Source organism: Physeter macrocephalus, chromosome 20 (genome assembly GCF_002837175.3).
Source record: "Physeter macrocephalus isolate SW-GA chromosome 20, ASM283717v5, whole genome shotgun sequence".
Lineage (NCBI taxonomy): Eukaryota > Metazoa > Chordata > Mammalia > Artiodactyla > Physeteridae > Physeter > Physeter macrocephalus.
Genome location: NC_041233.1, coordinates 69,063,754 through 69,090,677, shown reverse-complemented (window position 1 = coordinate 69,090,677; position 26,924 = coordinate 69,063,754). Strand labels below are relative to the sequence as shown.

The following is a 26,924-nucleotide window of genomic DNA, read 5'->3' as shown; positions in this document are numbered from 1 at the left end:
CCTTGTGGTACAATTGTTCCATTTACCTTGGTAACTTTGTATGATTATCCCCGAAGCCTTCGGGATGTTATAGGTTTGCCTGGAAATGAGTAGCATTTATGAGCGGGAGCTCTGCAGCCAGACTGCCTGGGTTAAAATCCCAGCTCCACTAATTGTGTGACCTCAGGCAAGTCACTTAACCCCGCCTGTGCCTCGGTTTCCTCATCAGAAAATAAGGATATCAGTTGTACCAACTTCATAGGATTGTTGTGAGGGTTGAATCAATACTCTAAGGCATTTAAAATAACCTAGCAAGAGCTCAGAAATAGTTTGCTTTTGCAGCTAGTGTTATCACCGTACCTCTGGACTGAGTAAAATTGGTGAGACAACGTTTTCATTGGGATGGAGTTCAGCGATCAGATTAGTTTCAGCACCTGGGCAAGTAAACAGAGCTAGACAGGTGAGTTAAGGAGCCACCCATTTCTGCTGGCCAGTCTCTTCCCAGCTCACCTCAAGCAGAGCAAGACCTTGGAAACTTTTGGCATGCCACCCTGCTCCGGGACCACGCGAGTGGCTTCCTGTGGCCAGTCGTTCCTACTGTCCTGTGATAGAACGTCACCGAGGAGCTCTACTGGCCGGGTTCTTGAAGCCCACGTCCCCTGCGCAAGCAAGCTGATGATACTAGTTCATCTTTCTGCTGTGGGATGAAATGAGATGGCTGATAATGATTTGGTGCAGGAACATGTGCACCCTATAAGCATGGTTGTTTTAAAATGTTTGAGGCCGGAAGCCAGGTGTGCCCAGGATTCTTGCCGAGGAAGCTGTCCGCCCACTCTGCAGCAGCCCCTGCTGGCTCCTTCCCATCATCATGTCATGTCCTGCTCTGGGAACACTGCGTTTCGATTTTCCAAGGCTCTGGTGCCACCTCTGCTCCTGTGGCCCCAGGTCAGTTCAGCCGGGAGTGGCGCTCCTTTGTGTGGTTCTCCTTCAGAGAGAAGCTGAGCCAGAGCTGATTTGAAACTGGTCTACCCGTAAGCTCATTCCTTCAGCTTTTGTTTTTCTTCTGAGTCAGAAATTTAAGCAAGTCTTAGTCATTATGTCGTTAGTTGAGTTTATTGACATCATCAAAATTACTTAATTGATACATCCGATTGGTGACCCCAAGGCATTTAACAAACTTTCAATTTCACCCAAAGGCTGTCACTATGGAAAAGAGACAGAAAATCAGGCTAGTGTTAAGTGAATGAACACACTGAACGTACATCTACAGAACATAGACCTTGTGCCAGGAACTGTGCTAGACCCTGGGAATACAGTGGCAGTAACCTTGTAGTAAAGAAGACAGAAAAGAAGGAAGCAGAATGTTTAGATTGTGGTAAGTATAAAGCAAGTAAACAGCGATGGGGTAGCAGGGAAGCAGGGAAACCGAGTTGACTTGGGTGGTCCCGGGAGAGCTCTCAGAGGGTTGATGTGAGAGCTGCTTTAGGGTGAGACCAGAAGAGGAGGAGCCAGCCTTGCAAATACCAGGAGGACGAGCCTTCTGGAAGGGAAGGGGCATGTGGAGATCTTGAAGCATCAGGAACTGGAGCTTGGGAGCAATGTGGAGAGGACATGAGAACAGACCAGGGAGGTGGGCAGGCTCCGTGGGCTACCACAGGGTGCCTTGGATAATGCGGCAGAAGCTTCTTAGAGGCCTTAGTTGGTGGTATGATCTGCTCAAATAATGCCCTTAAAAGATCATTCTGGTTGCTCTGTAGCAAAGGGATTGAACATGAGTCAAAAGCCCACACTATTTGAAGACAGACCCTGTGAATTCTTCCCAACTGTCCCCTAAACCCCTCCTAGCATCCTACTTGTTGAGGGACCAGTTACTCAGAGGCATATCCTCTTGTTTCTAATTTTCTGGCAAATCTCCAGTGTTGACACACCTCTAGGCAAGTCGTGTTTGTGAAACCTCCCACGTGAACTGGGAGACCCAGACGTGAACTGGGTCTGATGGTGTCTCATCCAGTTTTTTTTTTTTTTCTTCTGATGGGCTCTTTTTCACAAGGGCTGCAGAAATGAAGTGATAATGAGGACATCTGTCAGGTTGGGATGTGTTGGTGAAAAACAAACATATACCTTAGTGGGGAGGAGTCCATGCATTAGTAAGGTGTGAGATGTGTAGAGGAAAATCCCCGTGTGTGTGTATACAGTTGTTCCTTCTGATTGCTCTGTGGATGTTGAGAAGCTGAGGCTAACGGACGCTAGTCAAACCTGCTACTTAAAATCGATAGAGACAGAGAACAGATTAGTGGTTGCCCAGGGCTGAGCAGGGGAGGGAGGGGGGCGTAACTGCTAATGGGTATGGGGTCTCTTTTGGGGGTGATAAAAATGTAAAAAATACCAGAATTACTACTTGTGGTGATGGTCACACAATTCTGTGAATATACCTAAAAACATTGAATTGTACACTTTAAATGGGTAAATTTTAGGACGTGTGAACTATATGCTGATAAAACAAAATCTGCTCTTTAGAGTCTTATGGGTTAAACTGAAATGATGACACCGAAAACTGTAAGATTCATTGGGTGCACTGAACATTCACTGGGTGTTACCCAGCAGAAGAGTAGGTGTGCATTGCTAAAAGTCACAGAAGACAGCAGAGCTGGAAATTCAATGTATTTGTGTTTCAGGCGGAGCACATGGTCATTTATTTACGATCAAGGACCTTAAACTACAGCTCACCGTATCCCCACACTGAAACACCATGGTAACCATCATGGCTTCCATTTGGTGAACCCTCATTATCTGTCAGGAAGAGTGCTGAGCACCTTACATACATTTATCCTTGTAAGTGTCAGGATAGGTTTTATCCCCATTTTACAGAAGAGGAAATTGAGGCTTAGGGAAGAAAAGTAACTTGTTTCATGATCACAGAGCTAAGAGGAGTGGAGCCCAGATTTGCACCAGGTCTGTCGGACCAGAATCAGGACTGTGACCATCTCACCGCTGGAGGGGACCCCTCGCTGAAAGCCATCATGTCATAGTGCGTGGCTCCCAACTTGCCTGCACTGTGAGCTGAAAAATAGTCCTAACTCAGCTCCTAAGAAATAGGCCAACTATATACTCTGATTATATCACTCATCTCAAGAGCTCCACCTGGGGGTGATAAGGAACATTTAGAGTCTGTTCCTTAGCTTGTCCTTCAAGGATGCGCAGGTCAAACTTTGTTCACTGTCTTCTATTCCATGTTGCCCTTTGCGCACTGCGTGCTTCAGCCAAACCAGGTGTCCTGACGGTCCCCAGATACACCCCATCCCACCCCTCCATCATCTAAGATGCCTTCCTCTTCCTTCCTACTCCTTTAAATCCAGCCCTCCTACCCTGCCTTAAAGGCCCAGCTGGAAGGATGCTTCCTTCTTGAAAATTTTTTTGGTTTCTCTCTCCTCATTTGACACTTTTATTTCAGCACACGATTTACCCTCTACCTTTTATTCCCATTCATATTCCTTCTCTCTCTTTCTCTCTCTCTCTCTCTCCATCTCTCTCTATCTCCTTATCTGTCTGTTTATCCTTTCCTCCACCTCCTTCCATCTAACCTAACCCATAAAAGTGTAAACTCTTTTTTTTTTTTTTTTTTTTTTTGCGTTACGCGGGCCTCCCTCTGTTGTGGCCTCTCCCGTTGCGGAGCACAGGCTCCGGACGCGCAGACTCAGCGGCCACGGCTCACGGGCCCAGCCGCTCCGCGGCACGTGGGATCCTCCCGGACCGGGGCACGAACCCGTGTCCCCTGCATTGGCAGGTGGACTCTCAACCACTGCGCCACCAGGGAAGCCCAAAAGTATAAACTCTTTGAGGGCAGGATCTGGGACTTACACAAACGTCATGGGGGAAATGCTGCTGCTTTCGCCTTCAGTTGCTCTTGCCTACGCAGCCTCTGGGTCAGAGGGCTGCCCGACTAACCGTAGCTCTCCCACCTTCAGGCCCTGGCTCACGCTGTCCCTGCTCCCTGAGCTATCCTCCCCTTGTCACCATTTACATTCTGCCCATACCACGGTCTCAAATCCCACTCCTTCCTCCCTGGAACTTTCTCCAGCTATTCGTCCCAACTTACTGCATGCTTCTCCCTGAAGAAGTCCTAGCATATCGTCTGTGCCTCTTCTACAGTCTTAAACCTCCCAGGACAGCTCCCAGGTGGTTTTCTCCCAGCACTGACCAGCTCCCCAGGGAGAGCCTCCTGTGTGCTGTGCACAGAACTGGGTAGGGCACGGGAGGTCTGTCTCCAGAGTTCCCCATAGGGCCTGGAACAACACAGGACACACAGCAGCTCTTATGTGGTCAGTATTTGTTGACTCTTGTTGATAAGAAGCTATTTCCCAAGCGTTGGAAGGTTGCATTTAGGAGTTTTAATGGAGACATTTATGTAATGTCTCAGTCCTCTTCCCCCACCGGTCGCATGTTGAACTTCAAACATATTTTTTCTTTTCCAGTGATAGACTTCACTAAGTCTGAACTTTACTAAACTTTAGGAAATAATCTCTTTCCTCCCACTCCAGCAGATGAATCCCTGAAGTTAAATGAGAGAATGTTCGAACCACCCAGGGTCAGGCTCTCTGTCGCCCGGATGACTAGGAAAATACCTGGCAAGGTGACAAGTATAGATTATGTGTGCTTGCCTTTTCTTGCAAAGGTAACACGGGGCAGAGTTATGTCATACAGAAAGCTTGAACAAGCCAGAACTGAAGTTCTGAAAGGAGTGTAGTTCCAGCGTTTGTAAGATCACGTCTGATTCTGCACGTTGGATACTGTGAACTCAAGTCCTTTGCTTTCATCTTCCCCATAGGCCTGCGGACGCTGGAGAGACCCAGGGGAAGGTGACTGTGCGTGTTTCTTCATAGAATGCGAGTGGCAGGGCCACTTCAGAAAGGGTTCAAAGTCTTGTTTCTGAAATTTACTACCGCCTGAATTAAAAGCCTCATGTTGCTGTTTACCAGCAGGTGACGTCGGGCACAGTGGTGTGCTAGTAAATGTGTCACAACCGTCTCTGGGAGTGGGCACAGGGCAAAGCCCTGATTTGTGAAGTTTGCCGATTTCCGTGGTGTAAATACCCGCCCCGTGGCTGGTTTCAGGCTACTAAGGTGAAGTCACAGTTGGGCAGAGCTGTGCGAGGCCAACTCTCTGCAGCAGGCAAGAGCCCTACCAGCTGACCACTCTTGGGGGGAAGGTCCTTAACATTGCTAATGCTCAGTGAGGTCAATCTGAGGTTGATGGGATCAAGGGAGATATTATATTTGAACACCTTTTGTAAATTGTGAAGTACCATACACATATTAACAATTTTCATTAGTTTGTCTTAAATGCTATTTTTAACTAGTTAGTAATTCCCAGGGTGTCCTGGGAAGTAAGTAGAAGCAGAAAAAAAAAAAAAAAAAAGGCAAAGACAGCTGGGAAGCTTCCTGTGCCGTTATCAGACTTCAGTGTGTACCTCACAGGGACACTACAATTAACATCTTCGTTTTTTGTTTTTTTTAAACCCCTCTCATGTGTCTGGATTTGGAATTAGTGGGGAGAAGGCAATGGTGGTGCCACCAGGCCTAAGTGAAACCCCATCCCAGGACCCTAGGCCTAAATGCTGTTAGACTGTGACCCTCTCTCTTGGTGCTCTGCCAGCAGGGTTCAGGCTGCAGCCACAGCCCACGTGTTTGACTTGATCCATTTCTAAGTATAATTGCTGGGGCAGGGACAATTTGAGATCCCTGGGTGACTTTCAAAGGCTATATCACATTTCAGAAGGTATTGTTGTTAAACTTTAGAAATTCCTGCTCATCAGGGTTAGTGACAGTCTTTCCCAACATTCAGATGACTCGGGCATCTGCGTGCCAGGCTGGTGCTGTGGGCTCTCACCCACGAGGAGATGACCTCATGTTGTCCCCACTTCAACCTGTGAGGCATTCTTAGCCCTTCCTTTTTTTTAAAAAAATAAATAAATTTATTTATTTATTTATTTTTGGCTGTGTTTGGTCTTCGTTGCTGTGCACGGGCTTTTCTCTAGTTGCGGTGTGCGGGCTTCTCATTGTGGTGGCTTCTCTCGTTGTGGAGCACAGGCTTTAGGCACGCGGGCTTCAGTAGTTGCGGCACACGGGCTCAGTAGTTGTGGCTCACGGGCCCAGCCGCTCCGCGGCATGCGGGATTTTCCCGGACCAGGGCCCGAACCCGTGTCCCCTGCATTAGCAGGCAGATTCTTAACCACTGCGCAGCCAGGGAAGTCCTTCTTAGCCCTTCTGTATGGTCTCGGGGAAGTGGAGGCTCGTGTCAGGAGAGGCAGGACTAGGAGTCAGGTCTCCTCCAGGGTCCTTTCGAGTCACTGTTTGGGAGGAGCGGTGTGGCTTTCTACCAATGACTGTGCTCCAAAGTTAAATGACTAAGTGCTGTCAGAGAAGGGCTAGGGGAGGCCAAAGAAGGGAGTGGTCTCAGTGAGTCATCGCAACCAAATGGTGTGTCAAGGGAGACTCTTTTAGAAGCAGGAGGAGAAGACACCGAACTGATGGTAAATCCCTTTCTAAGATTAACCTTCCTACCCGGAAGGCAGGTGTAGCACACACAGCAGGGCAAAAGCATCATATGATTTACACGGAGGAAATTTCCTGGCTGAATTATTATAATCCTAGTACCTCTTTGCCTTGGGGGAATCAGATTAACTGGATTAAAGCCTGGGCTGTTGCTATAATCAGGATCCCAGCTGACCCATTGGTGACGGTGTCTCTTATGTTTGGAGGAATAGCAGAGACAGACTGCGTTGCCTCAGAAAAGGCAAATCAGGTATTGGGATCTGTTACAAGCGGAAAGCCACCAGTGGCAGGGCGCTAGAACAGAGCCATCCTACTGCCTGCCGGGAGTGTCTGTGCCAAGGCAGCCGTGTGCTTTGTGCCAAGCAGTAATCCTGACCACCAGACTAACATGGTATAAGGAAATTAGGTCATGGAAGCCAATTCAAGAGAAGGGTCATTTTGGACAACTACTGCCATGGTAACAGTGGGTAGCTTCCCGTAACTACCACTTGCCACAGCAGGAAATGGGCTTTTAGGTAAACTGCAAATTAAGCACTCTGTGCATTTATTTAAACTCCTGAGTTGCTCGATTCCTAGGCTCAGTACTAGTACCATTCGAGCATAAAGAAAGGGAGGAGGGGCTTCCCTGGTGGCGCAGTGGTTGGGAGTCCGCCTGCCGATGCAGGGGACGCGGGTTCGTGCCCCAGTCCAGGAGGATCCCACATGCCGCGGAGCGGCTGGGCCCGTGAGCCATGGCCGCTGAGCCTGCGCGTCCGGAGCCTGTGCTCCGCAACGGGAGAGGCCACAGCAGTGAGAGCCCCGCGTACCGCAAAAAAAAAAAAAAAAAAAAAAAGGAAAGGGAGGAGGAGGTGGAGAGAAGCGGTGGAAGGGCGGAGAACACATCTCTGATTAAATGGGAACTAATGGGGTAGAAGCATAGAAAGCTTTCTCAGTAGTGAAGCAGTCTCTCTGAAATGTAGACTCCCAGGATAATAGGATTCCTGTCTTTAGACAGAAACAAAACTTACCAGCAGAAAATCATTTTGTGATTGCAAATCCAGACCAGTCCTAACCAGACAGTTTTCCAACCCAGGCCTCTGCTCAGGGTGGAGGCTGGATGCACCCCCTTGCTCTATTACCCTTCCCCCTGTAAGTGTTCTTTCCCCATAAATTGCCACAGCCTGGAATAACTTATTTTATATTTGAAGTGTTATTTCCCATCTGCTTACTTACTAGCAGGTGTTACCTTTGGGATTATGATGCAGCTGGGTGTTCACTGCTTCTGAGCAGTGTAATCAGAATTTAGTACATTGCACTAGCTTGGTTTCCTTCTATGCTGCATAGTACTTTCCTGTGGAAATCCCCTACCTAGTGCTTCTGAGTGTGGGCTTTGTAGTAAGATGACTTCCTAGTTGTGTAATCTTTTTTTTAAAACTTTTTATTTTATATTGGAGTATAGTTGATTAACAATGTTGTGATAGTTTCAGGTGTACAGCAAAGTGATTCAGTTATATATATACATGTATCTGTTCTTTTTCAAATTCTTTTCCCATTTTTTACATAATATTGAGCAGAGTTCCCTGTGTTATATAGTAGGTCCTTGTTGGTTATCCATTTTAAATATAGCAGTGTGTACATGTCAATCCCAAACTCTCTAACTGTCCCTTCACCCCCACCCTTCCCACCTGATAACCATAAGTTCTTTCTCTAAGTCTGTGAGTCTGTTTCTGTTTCGTAAATAAGTCTTGAACAAGGGATTTGACTCCTAGCCTTGGTGTCTTCCTCTGCACAATAGGAATAATAAAACAGCACCCCTGAAAGGCAGTTGTCATGATTATCTGTGATTGCGAGTGTAAATCAGCTAACACAGGGCCTAGAACATAGTAAGTGTTCAATAAATTGTACTTGTTACAATAATAGAATGGTGTGCTCGCTTCGGCAGCACATATACTAAAATTGGAACGATACAGAGAAGATTAGCATGGCCGCTGCGCAAGGATGACACGCGAATTCGTGAAGCGCTCCATATTAAAAAAAAAAAATAGAGTGGTGTTACAGAGTTACCTATTGAGATGTCATAAGTTCAAGAATCTGTAGCTTCATATGGGAGATGCTCCAATAGTGGTATTGGATGGTAACTGTATTTTCCCTGATCCAAAAATTGAACTGAGAAGTACAGAGAGAACAACTCAGATTATTTGAAATCAGAAGTATCCCAGAAACCTGGAGGAATTGACCATTGAGCTTGCAGTTTTGTAGGGTCAGGATTGATGCACTGTGAAACGAAAGCAAAATAAACACAAAACAAGAGAAAATTAAGTGCTGGGTGACAGTGCAGGTATTTAGTGCTTTAGGACTTGGAGGAGAATGAAATATTTTATTAATATAAGCTACAGTGAGAGCGTCAGAGAAGCTTCAGATGACTGACCAGGAAGTGGTCAGGAGGCCTCACCAAAGGGAGCTTTGTATATTTATATGAACGGACAGCAGAAGATTTTAGTGTCTATCTTTGGGGTTGGCCTGCCAGAGTTCAAAACCACTCAGCACAGTGAGAAGTACTCAGCAATGCAGTTTCTTCTTAAATATCTAAATAGCTATTATGGGTCCTGTTATTGAAGATCTCTGAAATGAGACCAAGAACTTTTGACTTGATAGATTGGGACTGAGATCGAGATAATGGAAGTTATTTTGTTTTTATTTTAATAGACTTTATGTTTTAGAGCAGCCTTAGATTTAAAGAAAATTCAAGAAGATAGTACAGAGAGTTTCTGTATACTCGTTTTCCATATGAGTAGCATCTTACATTAATATAATTCTTTTGTTATAGTTAATGAACCAAAACTGACACATTGTTAACTTAAAGTCTATACTTTGTTTGTATTTTCTTGGTTTTATCTGATGTCTTTTTTCTGTTCTGGGATCCCACCCAGGATACCACACTACATTTAGTCATCAAGGCTCCTCTTGGCTGTGACGATATGACTTTCCTCCTTGTTTTTGATGATCTTGACGATGTTGGCGAGTACTGGTCTGACACTTGGGGGATTTTCTCATGATTAGACTAGGATTATGAGGTTTGGGGGGAAGGAAGGTCACGGGGGCAAAGTACTAGTTTTCATCACATCGTATCAAAGGTACATACTGTCAACGCGACTTGTTGATGTTGATCTTGATCACCTGGGTGAGGTAGTGCTTGTCAGATTTGACCACTGTAAAGTTTCTCTCCCACTCCCCCTTCCATACTGTCCCCTCTGGAAGGAGGTCCTCAAGCACAGCCGAAACTTCAGGAGTGGGGAGTGATGCCCCATTCCTTTGAGTTGCCTACTCTTCGCAGGTCACATTGAAGAAGAGCGAGCCAGGGAGCAGGGAACTCTCAGCAATCTGAGAAAAAGGGGTGAAGACTGGATTCATGGGGTGAGAGAAGTGATGACTAAGGGATGTGAGAGTGGACAGAATTTCGTGGGAGATGAAAGAGAGGGTGTGATCAGGATGACTGCAAGGCTCCAAGTGTCAGTGATTAGGGGATCCTTTGGGTGTAAAGAGCACTGCATTGGTTTATTGCCAACTCTCTATTTCATGGCTGTGTCACCTTGGGTTTGTCACTTGGGTCCTCTGAGTCTCAGTTTGCCCATTTGTAAAACGTGCTTGACAGTTTCTGCTCTTCCTACCTTGTTGGGCTCTCATGAGAGTAACATGAGATAATGCAGATGGAAGGGCTTTGAAAGCCATCAAGCCTGTGTGGTTTCAAAGGCTGGTGAAGGGAGTGACGGTGCTAATGACAGGGGAGAGTACTTGGGAGGGGGATTTATTACCTGGGAGATTCTGAATAATTCAGATAACCCGGGGCAAGTTATAACTCATACTGAGGATGCTGTCATAGGCTCGTGGTAGTCACCTACTAAGGAGATTTTTATTTCAGATATGCTTTCTCAGATATTCTGATTCTGCTGGTCTAGTTCCATGGTCTGTCCCCCAGAAGGAAAGAACTTGGGTAAGACGAGGCTGGTTCTGGAATATTAGGAGGGGCTCCACCTAATCTTTTCCGCTTTCCTCTTACAGCCTTTAATGTCCTCTGCTTAGGGGCACTGAAGGTAACAGGTTTCCTTAATGATCTCAACCCCCCCCCACCCCACCACCCCCCACAGTCTCATCACCTTCGATCTCTAACAGGCATTTCCAAAGTAACACATCCGAAATGGAACTTTGGTTCTGTTCTATGCTGGGGTCTCAGGGATGAGGCTAACCCGCTTTGCTTGACTGTGAAAGGCAGTGTGAAACTCCTCAGTTAGCCTTGCAATAGCCTGTTTTAACTGAGTCTCCAGAATCCCTCCCAGCTGGATATTATGCAGTGGACGAATCCCTTTACCTTTTCAGGCAAATAAATTCTTGGCTCTTCATATACATTTCCTCTCTATTCAGGAGATATGCAACCATGCTTTTGGTTTCTCATCGTAGTATTCTTATTTTAGCAACCAACTGATGAGCCGTGGAAGATTTTAACCATGTCTGCCCAAATTCCGGGGTAAATCACTGACTACTTGGTACAGCAGAAAAAATTTGGGAAGCCCGGGTGCGGAGCGTACCTCTGCCAATAATTTGCTGCTGACTTTGGGCACGAGTAGTGTAAGCTCTCTGCTCCCCATTTTCCCCATCAGTAGACTACGGAGGGACCACCCAGGCTCTGAAGGATGGAGCAATCAGGTAAAAATTAGCAACAGAGCTAGTTGGCAAATAAGAGGAGAACAGAATTAATGTCATTTTTTATGTTGCAAGTGGCTCAGCCTATTTCAAAAATGGAGGCTTGAGTCAAAGAATATACATCTGGTATTAACCAAACTGCCAAAGGAAGTTATGTAAAAGAAACCTCTTTATTGATCTTTAAAAAGCGGAGAGATTCTTTTGTCTATACTGATTTGAGTTGGGATGAAATTTGAGTCTCTTTTGGTCTTTGGATTCTGTCCTCTAACAAGCAGAGCCCATTTCTTCACAAGTAGGTGGTTCTGATAAGTGTCTGCCTAGGCTGTTGTATGATGGAAAGGCAAGTAAACGTGATGTAGTCTCTGCTCATCTCTGGGTGAAAATAAAGGTCATCTCTGGGCATGGAGGATTTCGCAGTGTAATATATATTTCCAAAGGGAAATGCTTGCAAAATGCAGATGTTGACCCCTGTTCTGACCTTCGTGACTGGTGCCAGCATGTGCATTGGCACCTGTGTTGAGGCAAAGGGAAGAGCCAAGAAGTGAAATGATATTTTCCTTCCCTCATCATTACTCAGCATAGCCGGCTTGCTTAGCTATAAAAAATTCAAGTGTCAAGAGAAACCGCAGTGCAATTTCTCATCCAAAAATGCATTCTCCCTCACAGTCAAGAGATCCACTGTGTTCTAATGTTGTTTCTGAGGTGGACGGTCTTGTGGGTTACTTTTTTTCGCTCTAACTCTTCTCTGTAACTTGCTTAACAGTATTGTCTGAATTCTAAGGGGACAATAGTTCTTAAACTGTAGTATGCATAAGAAGCACCCGAGGAGCTTACGAAAATAATAGGTCCCCGGCTCACACCACTAGTTCAGTGGGCTGAGGAATCTGCATATTGAATACATGGCCCAGGGAGTTCTGATATAGGGGGTCAGCAGAGCCACCTTGAGGATTACCATCTGGGCGCCATGCTCAGCTAGCGATATATTACTGTACACAGTGTATAAGCCTTTATCAACCAAGTCCTAGTTGCTGCTTTTAGAACAGCACTTGAGCCTGGCTAAATAAATTATTGCCTGACTTACAACAATCATCGCTGGGCTTATAATAATTCCTTATTTCTAAATTTCTGATTTAGACAAGAGGAGCATGAGATTGGGAGTCAGAAAGCCCTAGGTGTCGATCTTTGAGCCTCCACTTACTGTTTTTTTTTTTTGTTTCTTTTTTTTTTTTTGCGGTACGCGGGCCTCTCACTGCTGTGGCCTCTCCCGTTGCGGGGCACAGGCTCTGGACGCGCAGGCTCAGTGGCCATGGCTTACGGGCCCAGATACTCCACGGCATGTGGGGTCTTCCCAGACCGGGGCACGAACCCGTGTCCCCTGCATTGGCAGGCGGACGCTCAACCACTGCGCCACCAGGGAAGCCCTCCACTTACTGTTACATCAGCAGGCTGCTCAGCTTCTCTGAGGCTTGATTTCCTCCTCTGTCAAGGGGGAACAGTATTCCCCAAGTCACTGAGAGAGGGGTGGTGAGGATGAAATAAAATGACCTATATGTAAGCACCTAGCACCGTGCCTGGCACTTAGCAGACAGATGCTCAGTAAATATTTTCCTCCATTCTTATAGGAAGCAGGAAGTGGAAACAAACAAACAAACGAAAAACCTCACATAAAGCAGATATTGTTAAGGGAGACTTTTTTTTAATGCCCAGGTAAATAGATTTTTGGCCTTGTTACACATCATTTTAAAAGTCAGTGGTTGTTTAGAGATCTTGGAAGGAAGCCCCTTCTTAATTCCTTTAGATAGTACTGACTTCTGTTGTGAATACAGGTTTCAAAGAGAGATCCCAGCAGGCAGATAAGGAAATGCAGGGGTATCACAATGTTCATACCTTTGCCGAACGCTTTGGGGTCCAGTGCAGAGATTTCAGGTCAGGAGTTGAACCCGAAACTACACCTGCTCCTGGTCTAAATCTCACAAGGAGAACCTTGTTTCTGAGAATTTAACTAGTAATGGATTAATTGGACTGTCTTATTCAAACTCTTTCCAGGCGAAATGAGAACATTACAGTGGTCTGAGGGAAACAATGCACTATTATACTCGTGGTATACAGAGAGCTCCTTGCTGTGAGGTGCTTTCTAAATTCAATTTCAGCAATACCTGCCCACACCCCCCTCCCCCGGTCCAACCTGGTTTTACCGTTTGAAAAAAGAAATCATCTTTGTTCTTTGTGTTGGTTGATTAATTTTAGGTTCACTGTTCTTATCCCATATCACGCTCATGTAGGTACTTATGTAATACATTTCTGTATATCACACGGTTCCTCCTTCTGAGGACCCAAATCAGAAAAGGAATTTAATAGCAAAAAACGCCTTGCTGCATTCTCTGGCTGGACAAACTGCAGGTTCAATGAAGACCCTTGGGTAGCGTCAAGTCACAGGTGTCCTCTTGCTGTCTACTCTCTTGGTCCTTTGTAAGGCGAGCCTGTAATCCTATTCCTGGGGCACGGCAGTCACAATAACTTCTATTCTCTGAAGGCCACACTCTGGAAACTGAGAGAATAATCCCTGTAAGCCCCATCATATGATTTTAGAGCCTGGAAAGATCTTCAAAATCCGCTGATCCAATTCCCTTTGTTTTACAGTAGAGGAAACTGAGGTTCAGAGAAATCCACATAGTTACTCATTTATTTTTTTAAAGGACTGCCTGCAGTGTGTGTATCAGGAACCGTGCACACAATAGGAGGCTCGTAATAGACATCCAACGGGTTGAGTTGCCAAATGAGGATCAGGAATGACTCTTTGGAGACGAGGAACTAGCCAGTGCCTGCTAACTAAGAAGGAAATAAATGTTAACTGAGCCCCTTTGGTGCACGAGTGTTCTGCTGTGTTCAGAGGAGCTGGGGAAAGAAGGAGGAGTAAAAACGGGGAGAAACAAAACATGAACTTTAATAAACGGTCCTCACTGTCAAGGAACTTACAGTCTGCAGTGAACTCCTGGCTGGAAGATACTTTCTAAATCAAGATAAGGACATACCACACAATATTGAACCAAATAAGATCATATACTTAATGACCCAATTACATAGTCCTGGAGAAGTTTGGGAGGAAGAGACAAGACTTCTGGCTGCCAGAGGAACAAGCCCAGTGTTTTCCCCACCGGACTGTCAAAGCCACAACTCTCTTATTGATCTGTGTGTCCCCGTAATTATGACATGGGGGCAGAGGCGCCACTGGTGCTTATTGAATCAATATGTGGCTCATTTGATACTAACATTATGGGTATATTTATGTGTGCCCACAATGACTCCTTTTGTAGGAATGCTTTCTACTCACATGGATCTTTTGTTGTTTTTCTTTCAGTGGCCCACCCTCAGGACCCTCACCACCCGTCAGAGAAGCCTGTCATTCACTGCCATAAATGTGGGGAGCCGTGCAAGGGTGAAGTGCTTCGGGTCCAGACCAAACATTTCCACATCAAATGTTTCACCTGCAAAGGTATGGAGCCTCCGGCTTCCTGGCTGTGTGCCATGTCCTTGCCTTGGAGGCCGCCCCATCCCCTGAGCTCCACACCAGTTCACCAGATGATAAATGAATGTGCTCCCAGACCCTGGAATTGCTCACCTTCTCTAATTTGGGAATGGATTAAACTTAAGGGGGAGACTGAGCTCCCCCCCGCCCCCAAGACCAGCAGTACACTGTCTTTGGGTGTTCACTGAGGTTCCTGACCCCAGGAGGGGAGACTAATTGTGGAAGAGCAATGAAAATGGAGTTTTCTGTTTTGTTTTGTTTTGTTTTGTTTTTCTTTTTGGCTGTGCCATGCGGCATATGGGGTCTTAGTTCCCCAACCAGGGATCAAACCCGTGACCCCTGCCATGGAAGCATGGAGTCTTAACCACTGGACTGCCAGGGAAGTCCCAAGTTTATATTTCTTTAAAAAAAATTTTTTTTAATTTCTTTTATTTTATTGAAGTATAGTTGAGTTACAGTGTTGTGTTAGTTTCTAGTGTACAGCAAAGTGATTCAGTTATACATGTATTTACGTGTTCTTTTTCATATTCTTTTCCATTCTGGTTTGTCACAGGCTACTGAATGTGGTTCCCGGTGCTATACTGTAGGACCTTGCTGTTTATCTGTACTTTATATTTCTTTTTCCCTGAGATGAGGGACTCCTACTTCAAAGTAACCATATCCCAAAGCCATTTTTTTTTGTTTGTTTGTTTTTTTGTTTTTTTGTTTGTTTGTTTTGTGGTATGCGGGCCTCCCTCTGTTGTGGCCTCTCCCGTTGCGGAGCACAGGTTCCGGACGCGCAGGCTCAGCGGCCATGGCTCACGGGCCCAGCCGCTCCGCGGCACGTGGGATCCTCCCAGACCGGGGCGCGAACCCGGTTCCCCTGCATCGGCAGGCAGACGCGCAACCACTGCGCCACCAGGGAAGCCCCCAAAGCCATTTTTTAAAGGAGGACTGGAAAACTTTAAGATCGGGGTGCTAAGTCACTGGCTTGTGTGTGTGTGTGTGTGTGTGTGTGTGTGTGTGTGTGTGTGTGTGTGTGTGTGTTGAGAAGTGAGAATTAAGCAAGAACACTTGGAAAGCCTCCAAGCAGGAAAATACTTCCCATTTAAGAAATGACCCATTTGTGGTTGATTTCCGTTAACAAGCCCCCCTTTTGGGGTGTGCAGCTCTTGGCATCTATGTATGAAATGTGCTGTCCTGTTATTCTGGAGCCAGGGCATGGCCAAGTGGCCGAGGAAGAAGAGAGTAGTTTCTGTGTGTTTATTTGAGAAATATGTTACTTGAGCTAAGGGCATGTCTGGATAGCTCAGGCTGGGGTTCTGTGATGGTGGAAGAGGTGGAAGAGGGGCAAGACGATGAGCCTGCTCTGTAGCTTTACTCTGAGCTCTGCACGTGGTACCCACCTCCATTCCTGGAAACCATGTTTCATTTTGAGCCTCTTAGGCTACAAAGGGTCAGCATTGCCATCTTAACCGTCTGCCCCCGGGGTCTCTCAAGTAGGCTCCAGCTGCCTAGAGCCCCTCAAATACATGATCAAAGGCAGTGGGCAAAAGCTTTTCTGGAGTCCACAGCTGTTTCTTTCACTGAGTGTAACCTTTTCAGGAAAAAGAGCACTAGCATATAGCTCGGGTAAAAAGGTGGAGGGGAAGGAAGGGCATGAGTTGAGCTCCCATTGAGTGTGACAGAGATGACAAAGCCTATAATGTGCATCATATAGAGAGAGAGAGTCTTTAATCCTCCTGGAAATCCCTATGAGCAAGTACGATAAATCCCCAGTTTTCAGACGACCCACGTTGGTTGCCAGGAAACATCAGGGTCACACCCAGGGTACTGACTGTGTCCACACTCTGTGTGCCGTAAGTCCTGTCGTTGCTGCTAAAGCAGCTCTGTGGTCTCAGGCAAGTGACCTCTCTGTGGCTCTGTGTCCTTATCTGTAAAAGAAAGAGACTAGACCACGTGATGTTTAAATCACCCCAGGTCTGAAGTTTGCCAATTCTGTATACACATAACCATATTTCTACATAACACAGAACCCAGAGGTACTGAATTAGAGCCTTTTAGGTAGCATGTCAGAAAAAAATTTAACTTCTGCTTACATCCAGATTGGCTAACTTGGAGTCAGGCATTATATTTTGTTTTATTTTTTGCTCATCGATTTCCTGAGACATGGCTTAAGGAGTAGATTTGGTATGAAATAAACGGAAAAAAGTAAACAAGGGCAGCCCTGGATGTAGTTTATATTTCTAGTTGAAAGTACAAAGTGTTAGTCTCTGGGTGGTCACTGTTCAACACATCAAGATATTAGAAGACACATTCGTTTATCCCCCGGGAGGTCGAAGTTTCCATGCTTTTCTTCCAGTTTAAATCGAAGGACCGAATGTAAGTTATTTATGTTGGAAAGTCGTACCATATGTACTTTGTTTCATGCTATCAGTGTGTTCCTGAAAAGTTGAATTTTTTAATAAATTACATCATATTTTGAGAACACGTCATTCATAGGAATTATTTTTAGTTTAAATAAAACTTTACTAAAATAAATGTCAACAGTTCTTGTAAATTTGTATTTTCCCATACTTTATCTGTCAAGTCTACTGTCTTATGTCTCCAACTTACTGGGGTCACTCCTTTTTTTACTATCCAAAGAAAGTGTTTAAGCTCCCCATGTCTTATACTCTAGCAAGTTTATGCCTTTTCCCCAAGATTCTAGAGTAGTGTTGTCCAGTAGAAACATGATGCAAGCCACATACATGATTCTGAATTTTCTAATAGCTATATTAAAAAGGTATAACGGGACAGGTGCAGTTAACTTTCATAATATATTTTTTATTTGTCCTTACAGACCCCAAATGGTACCATTTCAACAAGTAATTAAAATAAAAATTATTGAGATATTTGACATTCTTTTTTTTTCATACTAGCTTACAGTGCATCTCAATTTGGACTAGTCAGTCACATTTCAGCTGTTCAATAGCCACAGGTAGTTAGTAGCTATAGTACTGGACAACACAGTTCTAGAGATTCCTCGAGGTTTACATTCTTGTGGTCCCCTCTTGCTCTAAATTCTTGCCACTCCCAAATTCTTGGTCTCACCTTTATGAGTGCTGTGCCTTTCACATGGCTTCACCCCATACTGGACACCATTTCTCTTCCTCCTTTTCCCAAAGTACCACTTCACAAAGCAGCTGTTTTCAGCAGAGTTTACTGAATGTCTGGGATAATGGAGGGAGGTATAGCACAGAATAGACAACTGCCTAGTATTCTCAGGCTTTCTCTTTCCTTCCTTCCTTCCTTTCTTCCTTCCTTCCTTCCTCCCTCACTCCCTCCCTCCCTTCCCCCTTTCTTTCTTTCTTTCCTTCCTTCCTTCTTTCTATTAACTAGAAAAGCCTATTAATAGACTTTAATTTTTAGAGCAATTTTACATTGACAGAAAAATTGAGCAGAAAGTACAGATGAGGGCCATTTCTCATACTTATTCAGAACCTCATCTGCTACCATCTTGGTAGGGCTTCCTCTCTCTACAAAGACCCTTCTCCCCTCCATCCCAGGGACCCCAACTTCCTTCTCCCTCATTGTCAGATCAGGAGTCTAAATTACCTCAGGGTCTGTACATTTGATAAGCTCATTAGCAGGGTTTCCCAGAGGAAATATAAATCTTCTCCTTGAAGAATGCTCTTCCTCCTAACCCAAGTGGCCCACACTGCAGCTAAGTCTTAAAACAACCGTTTTGTGTTCTTTCTGTTACATCTAAAGCAGAGGTGTCATTTTTACACAAATAACAAGTGTTGGCGAGGATGTGGAGAAAAGGGAACACCCGCGCACTGTTGGTGGGAATGTAAACTGGTGTAGCCCCTATGGAGAACAGTATGGAGATTCCTCAGAAAATTAAATATAGAACTACCATATGATTAAACTATTCCACTTCTGGGTATTTATCCAAAAAAATATGAAGACACTAATTCAAAATGATATATGCACCCCTTTGTTCACTGCAGTATTATTTACAATAGCCAAGATATGGAAGCAACCTAAGTGCCCATCAGTAGATGACTGGATAAAGAAGATGTGATATACAATGGATATTACCCAGTCACAGAAAAAGAATAAAATCTTGCCATCTGCAAACGAAAAAACGAATGGATCTAGAGGGTATTATGCTAAGTGAAATAAGTCAGACAGCAGCAAATACTGTATGATTTCACTTATATGTGTAATCTAAAAAACAGAACAAATGAACAACCATAACAAAACAGAAACAAGAGTCATAGATACAGAGAACAAACAGGTGGATGCCAGAGGGGAGGAGGAAGGTGTGGGAGAGAAGTAGGTGAGGGAGATTAAGAGGTACAAACTTCCAGCTGCAAAATAAACGAACCACTGGTATGAAATGTACAGCATGGGGACTGCAGTCAATATTTATGTAACACCTTTGTGTGGTGGCAGATTGTAACTAGACTTGTCGTGTTGATCATTTTGAAATGTACAGAAATGTTAAATCACTGTGCTGTGTACCAGGAACTAACATAGTGTTGCAGGTCAATTATACTTTGAAAACAAACTCACAGAGAAACAGATCAGAACTGTGGTCACCAGAGGCGGAAGTGGGGGAATTGGATGAAGGTGGTCAAAAGGTACAAACTCCCAGTTATAAGAGAAATAAGTACTAGAGATGTAATGTACGATGTGATAAATATAATCAACACTGTTGTATGTTACATGTGAAAGTTAAGAGAGTAAAGCTTAAGTTTTCTTCACAAGGAAAAAAAAATTTTTTTTTCTATTTCTTTAATTCTGCATCTGTATGAGATGATGGATGCTCGCTAAACTTACTGAGGTCATAATTTCATGATGTATGTGAGTCAAATCATTATGCTGCATGTCAGTTATGTCTCAGTAAAACTGGAAGGAAAAACAAAATAGAGATGTCATGTTCAGATTGTGAGCTAATGTCCCAGGATGGAGGATTTTGGGTGGAGAGCATTTGCTAAAACAAGCCAGGGCTTTTGGTCAAGACCTGGCTGAGTGCAGGAGGAAGAGCATTCAGGTTCTGACTGCGAGGTGAGTCAGGATCTCCGGGTGATTCTCTTCCCTCCCTCCTACCAGCTCTCCTTCATACATATACTGTGGTGCCAAAGCCTTGTAGTTCTTGAATGGGACCTGAGGGGGCTTTCCGCAATTAGAAGGAAAGCCCTAAGATGCAAATACCCGTGGAAATAAAAAGCAGAGATGAACTCTTTTACTAAGAATGGATTTTGAAAGAGGAGGGACAAAGAGGACACTGAACGTCTTAACATGAGAGCTAGACAAGTACTAAGGTGGGAAACGGTTGCAGTGGAGGAATTAGAGTTCATAACACAAACTTAAGCCCATAAGCAGTCCACGACTTCATAGGTTTAGCTGTAACAGGGTCAGGGTTGGTGAGCAGGAATATTGTTGGTGAACCTATCTCACTTCCTGAAACGTCTGATATCTTGGGACGTGATGGTCCAAGAGTTATGTATCCAATTAGTACAAGTTAATGGAACACATACTCCACACAAGATATTATGCTAAATGCTGAGAAAAGAAAGAGCACAGCATATTTGTGTGCTGACTCACGTACGTATTTGTGTGTCAGAATACTCATGGGGTATTTGAAGAGGTATATACATAAGCAACATGTATTATATTGAGTAATAAGTGCTGTGATGGAGAGAAATTTAGGATGTGGACTTGGGGCAGGGAGATAGGTGCAGAAGGGGAATAGAATGGTAGGTGGAAATAATGTAAGGTGGCACCAGGTGTGATAGGGACTCAGGGACAGATTTAAAAGACATTTAAAGTTAAGGTTGCTAGGATTTTGTGACTGATTGAATATGAGGAATGAAGAAGGATCCAGGTTTCCAGTTGGACTGCCTGGGTGGACAGAGGGTTGCCACCAACTAAGGATATGCAGGAGCACTGGATAGGCGAGTGCGGGGAGAGAGTTCCGTTTGGGATGCATTGAGGCTGGGCCCACACGGTCCGTACAGAGTCTCATAGGCTTAGCACTCGAGAGGTACCGCTCTGTGTTGGGAAGAAGGGCTCGAAAGTGTTTGGCATCCAGATAATGTGGCTGAAGCGCTACGATTGTGTGGGGGATTCCCCTGGGAAAGGGCGAAAGGCAGGAACTGAATAATAACGATGCCAGCGTCTGAAGGAAGTAGAACCTAATTTCCATGTGTAACCTTGGAAAGTGTGCCCATCTGGTAATGAGATGGGGAAAGTGACTTAATTAATGGATGGATTCTATAATTAAAAGAAAAGGAGATCCCCAAAGCTTCTGTTATTCTCTATAATAACCCAATGGAAATAAAACACGGCTGCAGGCGTCTGGATGGAGCTATTCTTTATCTTCAGTACTCAGTGGCTTTGTTTTTCATGCTTACCCATTAGCAGCAACCATCCCACTAGCTTAAAAGAGGTTGGTTTTTTTTTAATGCTATCCATGCATTCTGATATTGTTCCAGTGATATGATCACTTTTTAATGTAGCACCTTGTCTGCATCATGACTGTAATACATGCTCTATAAGAGAATAAGAAACCTGTTTAAATAGTATAAATTTAATATTTAATAATTGCATATTTAATGTTTTATTATTTTTAAGTTAATTATAATTATATACACAGCTCATCATATACATTGTTGATACATTATATTGTTCATTATAATTATTGTTGTCTATCTTTAGCATTTTTTTTTTTTCAGGATAATGCCCTAGATCCAGTTTTCTTCCAGAAAGTTCTAGAGCATTTAGAAACGATCAGGGACCAGAGGATTGAGAAGGGCCATCTAGCCAAATGTTCGGTTTTCAGTGAGCCTTTCCTGGACTATACTGTATAAGATTTCAGCTGCTCCCTATACCATATCTCTTTCTGCTGTATCTTTTTTCCTTAACATTTATCACTATTTAGTATATTTTATTCATGCATCTTTACCCCCTACTAGAGAGTAAGCTCCCCTCGAGGGCAGAGATTTTTGTCTGTTTTGTTTACTACTGTGTACCTGGTACCTAAAACAATGCCCGACGTATTAGGTGCCCAATAAGGGGAAAGCTGACTGAATGAATGACCAATAACCGTGTATTTCTTTGGCACTTGAATATTTGTAAGTGTTTCTAATGGCATAGCTAGTCAACAAGATTTATTGAGTGCTTACTATGATATATGCTTACTAGACAGCAACATTATCTTTTGAAAAGAATGAGTGTAAGTAAAGCTATCTATCATTGATTACAGAGCCACACGTCTGCCTGGCAGATGGAACAGATAAGAGAACTTGTGCTGAAGGCTACTGTCAGGCAGCGCTTGGGTGAGATGTTGCTGCTGTTTAGTTCTTTATGCTGGTTTAGACCCTTAGCTTTCATTTAACCCACTGTATATAACCCACTGCATGTGGGTTATTTTCCGACTCAAGTGGACATTGATAAAGCTCTAGTAAAATGGAAGCAATTTCTTACATTCCCTAAGTGCTGAGCTTGGGCTTTTAATACCTATTTAGAGAATCTGACTCATTTGGAAATTGATTAAATGGAAGAATTAATCAGGATGCAAGAAAAATAAGTCTGATGCAAATATGCTCCCTTCTCACAGCAAATCAGAAACCACTTTCATGCCATCTTTTGTTGATAAAAGAATAATCCTGTGTAGTTTATCTTTTGAATTTTGCACCATCTTAAAGTGTTAGCTAGTCAAATAAATATAATTTAGATTATAAGGTTTTGAATTCCAAAGTGAAATAGGATAAAGGCTCAGAACTTCTCCAAAATACGCTGCTTAACAATTTTGACTCTTGTTGGGTGATAATTATCCATGGGTCTCTTGTGAGCATAGGCGCCGGTAGCTTTTTATTCTGAATTATCTTTCCAAGGATGTTTGTATAGTGAACATTCTTGGAAGATAGAGATAGTGTTTCCCTCTGGAGTAGGGGACAGATTTGTTTGCTGTCTAGTGTAATAAAGATAATGTCTCTGCCTCTAGAACAAAGGTTGGATAGATTTTCTTGCGGCTCATTATGAAAGATTCGGGTTTCCTAAGCTCGGGGTTCCTCAGTGACACAAACCCCCTGCACGAGCAGCATCCTGGTGACCTGCTTCTCTTGCCTCTGAGGGATATGGGGGGTCATGGGGAATGGGTAACAAATATGAAGCTCATGTTACTCACCCTGAGTCATAAAGTCTTTCACTTCTTAAAAAAAAAAAAAAAAAAGTCTTTTGCTTCTGACCCAGGAGTTTCATGTCTTCTGCCAGCATCCATGAAATCAGGGCAGGCTAACTTGTTAGCTTGAGATAAAAATCTCAAGTTCTTTATAGTTCTTGAGAGCTCTGTTTTGTGTCCATGAAAGCTTACTTTTTGGGAAAGGGAACGCTGAAGTTTACCCAGCTTGATCAAAGAAGAACACATTTTCTAAGAAGATGATTTGTACAACAAAGGTTATGGGAGTGTTTATATCATAGAGGAGGGAGGAAAACGGAAATGTTCCTCAAGCATTTTTAAAGCAAGCACTGAACTCATCCTGTTGCTGGTTCTTTTCATGTCCTGACCCTGAACCCTTGGAGTACCCCATGGTCAGACCTCATCTCTATGTCCACTTTCTAGTGACCTCATCTAGTCTCATGGTTTACAAGTACCATCTGTACCCTGACAAATACCAACTCGATTACTCTCCCCTGCAATCCAGACTGGTATCTTCAAAGGCCTTTTCAGCATCTCTGGTAGGCCTCTCAAACCTAATTCCTGGTTACTAGCACCATCCCTACCCCCTAACCTTCTTCTCCAGTCTTTTATTGTTTTTTTGTTTGTTTGTTCTTTGCAGTATGCGGGCCTCTCACTGCTGTGGCCTCTCCCGTTGCGGAGCACAGGCTCCGGACGCGCAGGCTCGGCGGCCATGGCTCACGGGCCCAGCCGCTCCGCGGCATGTGGGGTCTTCCCGGACCGGGGCGCGAACCCGTGTCCCCTGCATCGGCAGGCGGACTCTCAACCACTGCGCCACCAGGGAAGCCCCTCCCGTCTTTTAATTTCAACAGTTGTCAAGACCTTCCTCCCAGTTGCTCAGGCTAAAAACGTTGGAGTCATTTTCACTCCTCTTTTTCTTTCACATGAAGCAAGTATTCCACCAACAAATCCCTTTGGCCTTATCTTCATAGTATATAAAAAAATCTGACCATTTACACTATGATCCTGCTCCAAGCTGCCATCATGTTTTGCCTGGATTAATAATGGTATTGGGTCTCCCTGCATCTGCCGTTGCCCCCCTTCCCCAGATTATTCTTAATGCAGTAGCCAAGGTGATCCTTAAAAATAAAGCCAGATCCTGTCACCTTTCCAAAGAATTCCCGCATCTTTCAGAATGAAAGCCAAAGACCTTAATTTGACCTGCAGGGCCCCTCCTCACTGTTGCTCCCAGTCGTCATGTCCCACCACGTTCTCTCTGGCTCCCTCTGCCAAGCTACACTGACCTGTTTGATTGCTCTTAAACAAACCAAGCATTGAAGAGCCTCAGGACCTTTGCACTTACACTTCCTTTTGCTTGACAAGCTTTGTATCCAGATATGTGCCTGGTGCCCTCCGTCACTTCCTTTGGGTCCCTTCTCAAATGACGCTTACCAATGAGATCATCTTTGACACCATCTAATATGGATACATGTGTATATGTGTATCTGTGTGTGTTTACATATATATGTATTTATATACGATTTAAGTTATGTATGGTTTCTTGGTTGCCTGTCTCCCCCTGCTAGAATGTAGGCACCAACGGGTTTGTACAGCAGTCCTTAGGGAGAAACCTAGCTTACATTAGGCACTCAATAATAATTGCTGAATGAATGAATGAAATGTTTATGATTGATTGATACTAATTACAGATTATTATTTCCAAAGTATTAAACCCAGGTCACCCAGGCTTGATTTCAATCAATGTCTTCTTAAGTGTGGGAAAGAGAAAATTATTTCTGTAGTTCCCAGATACAGCATTTCTCACACAGGGAAAAAATATTCTCTCTTCAATATTTTTTTCAACCCTTCTAATTTCATGAAGCAGAAGATCTTTATAACAAAGAGAGAATAGCTGTCAGGCCCAGGGCCTTGATCAGGCAATGATATCAAAGCTCAAACTGAATTACATTACTTAATTATTTATTTCTACAGATACTTTATATAGAGGGCAAGTGGCCCTGGAAGTTTTGATTTACAGTAGTGGTATACATTTGCCTTTTAAAATAATTGTACTTCATACAAATGAGATTTATTTGTCTCTATCCTGCCTAAGGAGAGTGCAGGCCAGACTGAGAGCAGAGACCAAGGCCAGGGCCAGCTGAAGGCTTGGGTGGGACTCAGAATACCGAAACAGCCTCTTCAGCTGCCTTTTCAGGAGCATCTTTTTCAGATGCACTTCCATGATTACAGACCGTGTAATGAACAACAAAGCTGTGTGGCTGACAGGGTCTTGGTACTCCAGCCGGGTGTCAGGCCTGAGCCTCTGAGGTGGGAGAGCTGAGTTCAGGACATTGGTCCACCAGAGACCTCCCAGCCCCACATAATATCAACTGGCGAGAGCTCTCCCAGAGACCTCTGTCTCAATGCTAAGACCCAACTCCACTCAACAAGAGCAAGCTCCAGTGCTGAACATCCCATGCCAGGCAACTACCAAGACAAGAACACAACCTTTCCCATTAGCAGAGAGGCTACCTAAAATCATAATAAGTTCACAGACACCCCAAAACACACCACTGGACGCAGTCCTGCCCACCAGAAAGACAAGATCCAACCTCATCCACCAGAACACAGCCACCAGTCCCCTCCACCAGGAGGCCTACACAGCCCACTGAACCAACCTTACCCACTGGGGGCAGACACCAAATACAACAGGAACTACGAACCTGCAGCCTGCAAAAAGGAGACCCCAAACACATTGAGTTAAGCAAAATGAGAAGACAGAGAAATACGCAGCAGATGAAGGAGCAAGGTAAAAACACACGACACCAAACAAATGAAGAGGAACTAGGCAGTCTACCTGAAAAAGAATTCAGAATAATGATAGTAAAGATGATCCAAAATCTTGGAAATAGAATGGAGAAAATACAAGAAACGTTTAACAAGGACCTAGAAGAAATAAAGAGCAAACAAACAATGATGAACAGCACACTAAATGAAATTAAAAATTCTCTAGAAGGAATCAATAGCAGAATAACTGAGGCAGAAGAACGGATAAGTGACCTGGAAGATAAAATAATGGAAATAACTACCACAGAGCAGAATAAAGAAAAAAGAATGAAAAGATTGAGGACAGTCTCAGAGACATCTGGAATTCAGCACCACCAAACCAGCTTTACAACAAATGCTAAAGGAACTTCTCTAGGCAAGAAACACAAGAGAAGGAAAAGACCTACAATAACAAACCCAAAACAATTAAGAGAATGGTAATAGGAACATACATATCGGTAATTACCGTAAATGTAAATGGATTAAATGCTTCAACCAAAAGGCATAGACTGGCTGAATGGATACAAAAACCAGACCTGTATATATGCTGTCTACAAGAGACCCACTACAACCACAAAAGGAGAAATCGACAGTAACACAATGATAGTAGGGGACTTTCACACCCCACTTTCACCAATGGACAGATCATCCAAAATGAAAATAAATATGAACACCAATATACTACTAAATACCAAAAGATCACTGAAGAAATCAAAAAATACCTAGAAACAAATGACAATGAAAACACCATGACCCAAAACCTATGGGATGCAGAAAAAGCATTTCTAAGAGGGAAGTTTATAGCAATACAATCCTACGTCAAGAAACAAGACACATCTCAAATAAACAACCTAACCTTACACCTAAAGCAAGTAGAGAAAGAAGAACAAAAGAACCCCAGAGTTAGCAGAAGGAAAGAAATCATAAAGATCAGATCAGAAATAAATGAAAAAGAAATGAAGGAAATGATAGCAAAGAAATGAAAAGGGAGAAGTAACAACTGACAGTGCAGAAATACAAAGGATCATGAGAGATTACTACAAGCAACTCTATAAATAAAATGGACAACTGAAAGAAACAGACAAATACTTAGAAAAGCACAACCTTCCAAGACTGAACCAGGAAGAAATAGAAAATGTTAACAGACCAATCACAAGCACTGAAATTGAAACTGTGATTAAAAATCTTCTAACAAACAAAAGCCCAGGACCAG

The 26,924-nt window shown here is 43.9% G+C and overlaps 1 protein-coding gene and 1 non-coding gene across 8 annotated transcripts in view; both read left to right on the top strand.

Moving 5' to 3' along the window:
- Nucleotides 1–26,924, top strand: part of ABLIM1 (actin binding LIM protein 1) — a 331,920-nt gene that overhangs the window by 153,835 nt on the left and 151,161 nt on the right. For all 7 annotated transcript variants that reach the window (XM_055080928.1, XM_055080927.1, XM_055080925.1 and 4 more), the window contains exon 2: nt 14,566–14,700. In XM_055080928.1, coding sequence (XP_054936903.1) covers nt 14,566–14,700 — 135 coding nt within the window. The remainder of the gene's footprint in view (nt 1–14,565; nt 14,701–26,924) is intronic.
- On the top strand, nt 8,436–8,542 carry LOC112064250 (U6 spliceosomal RNA). The gene has a single exon (XR_002891435.1). It is a non-coding gene; the product is annotated as a U6 spliceosomal RNA (small nuclear RNA).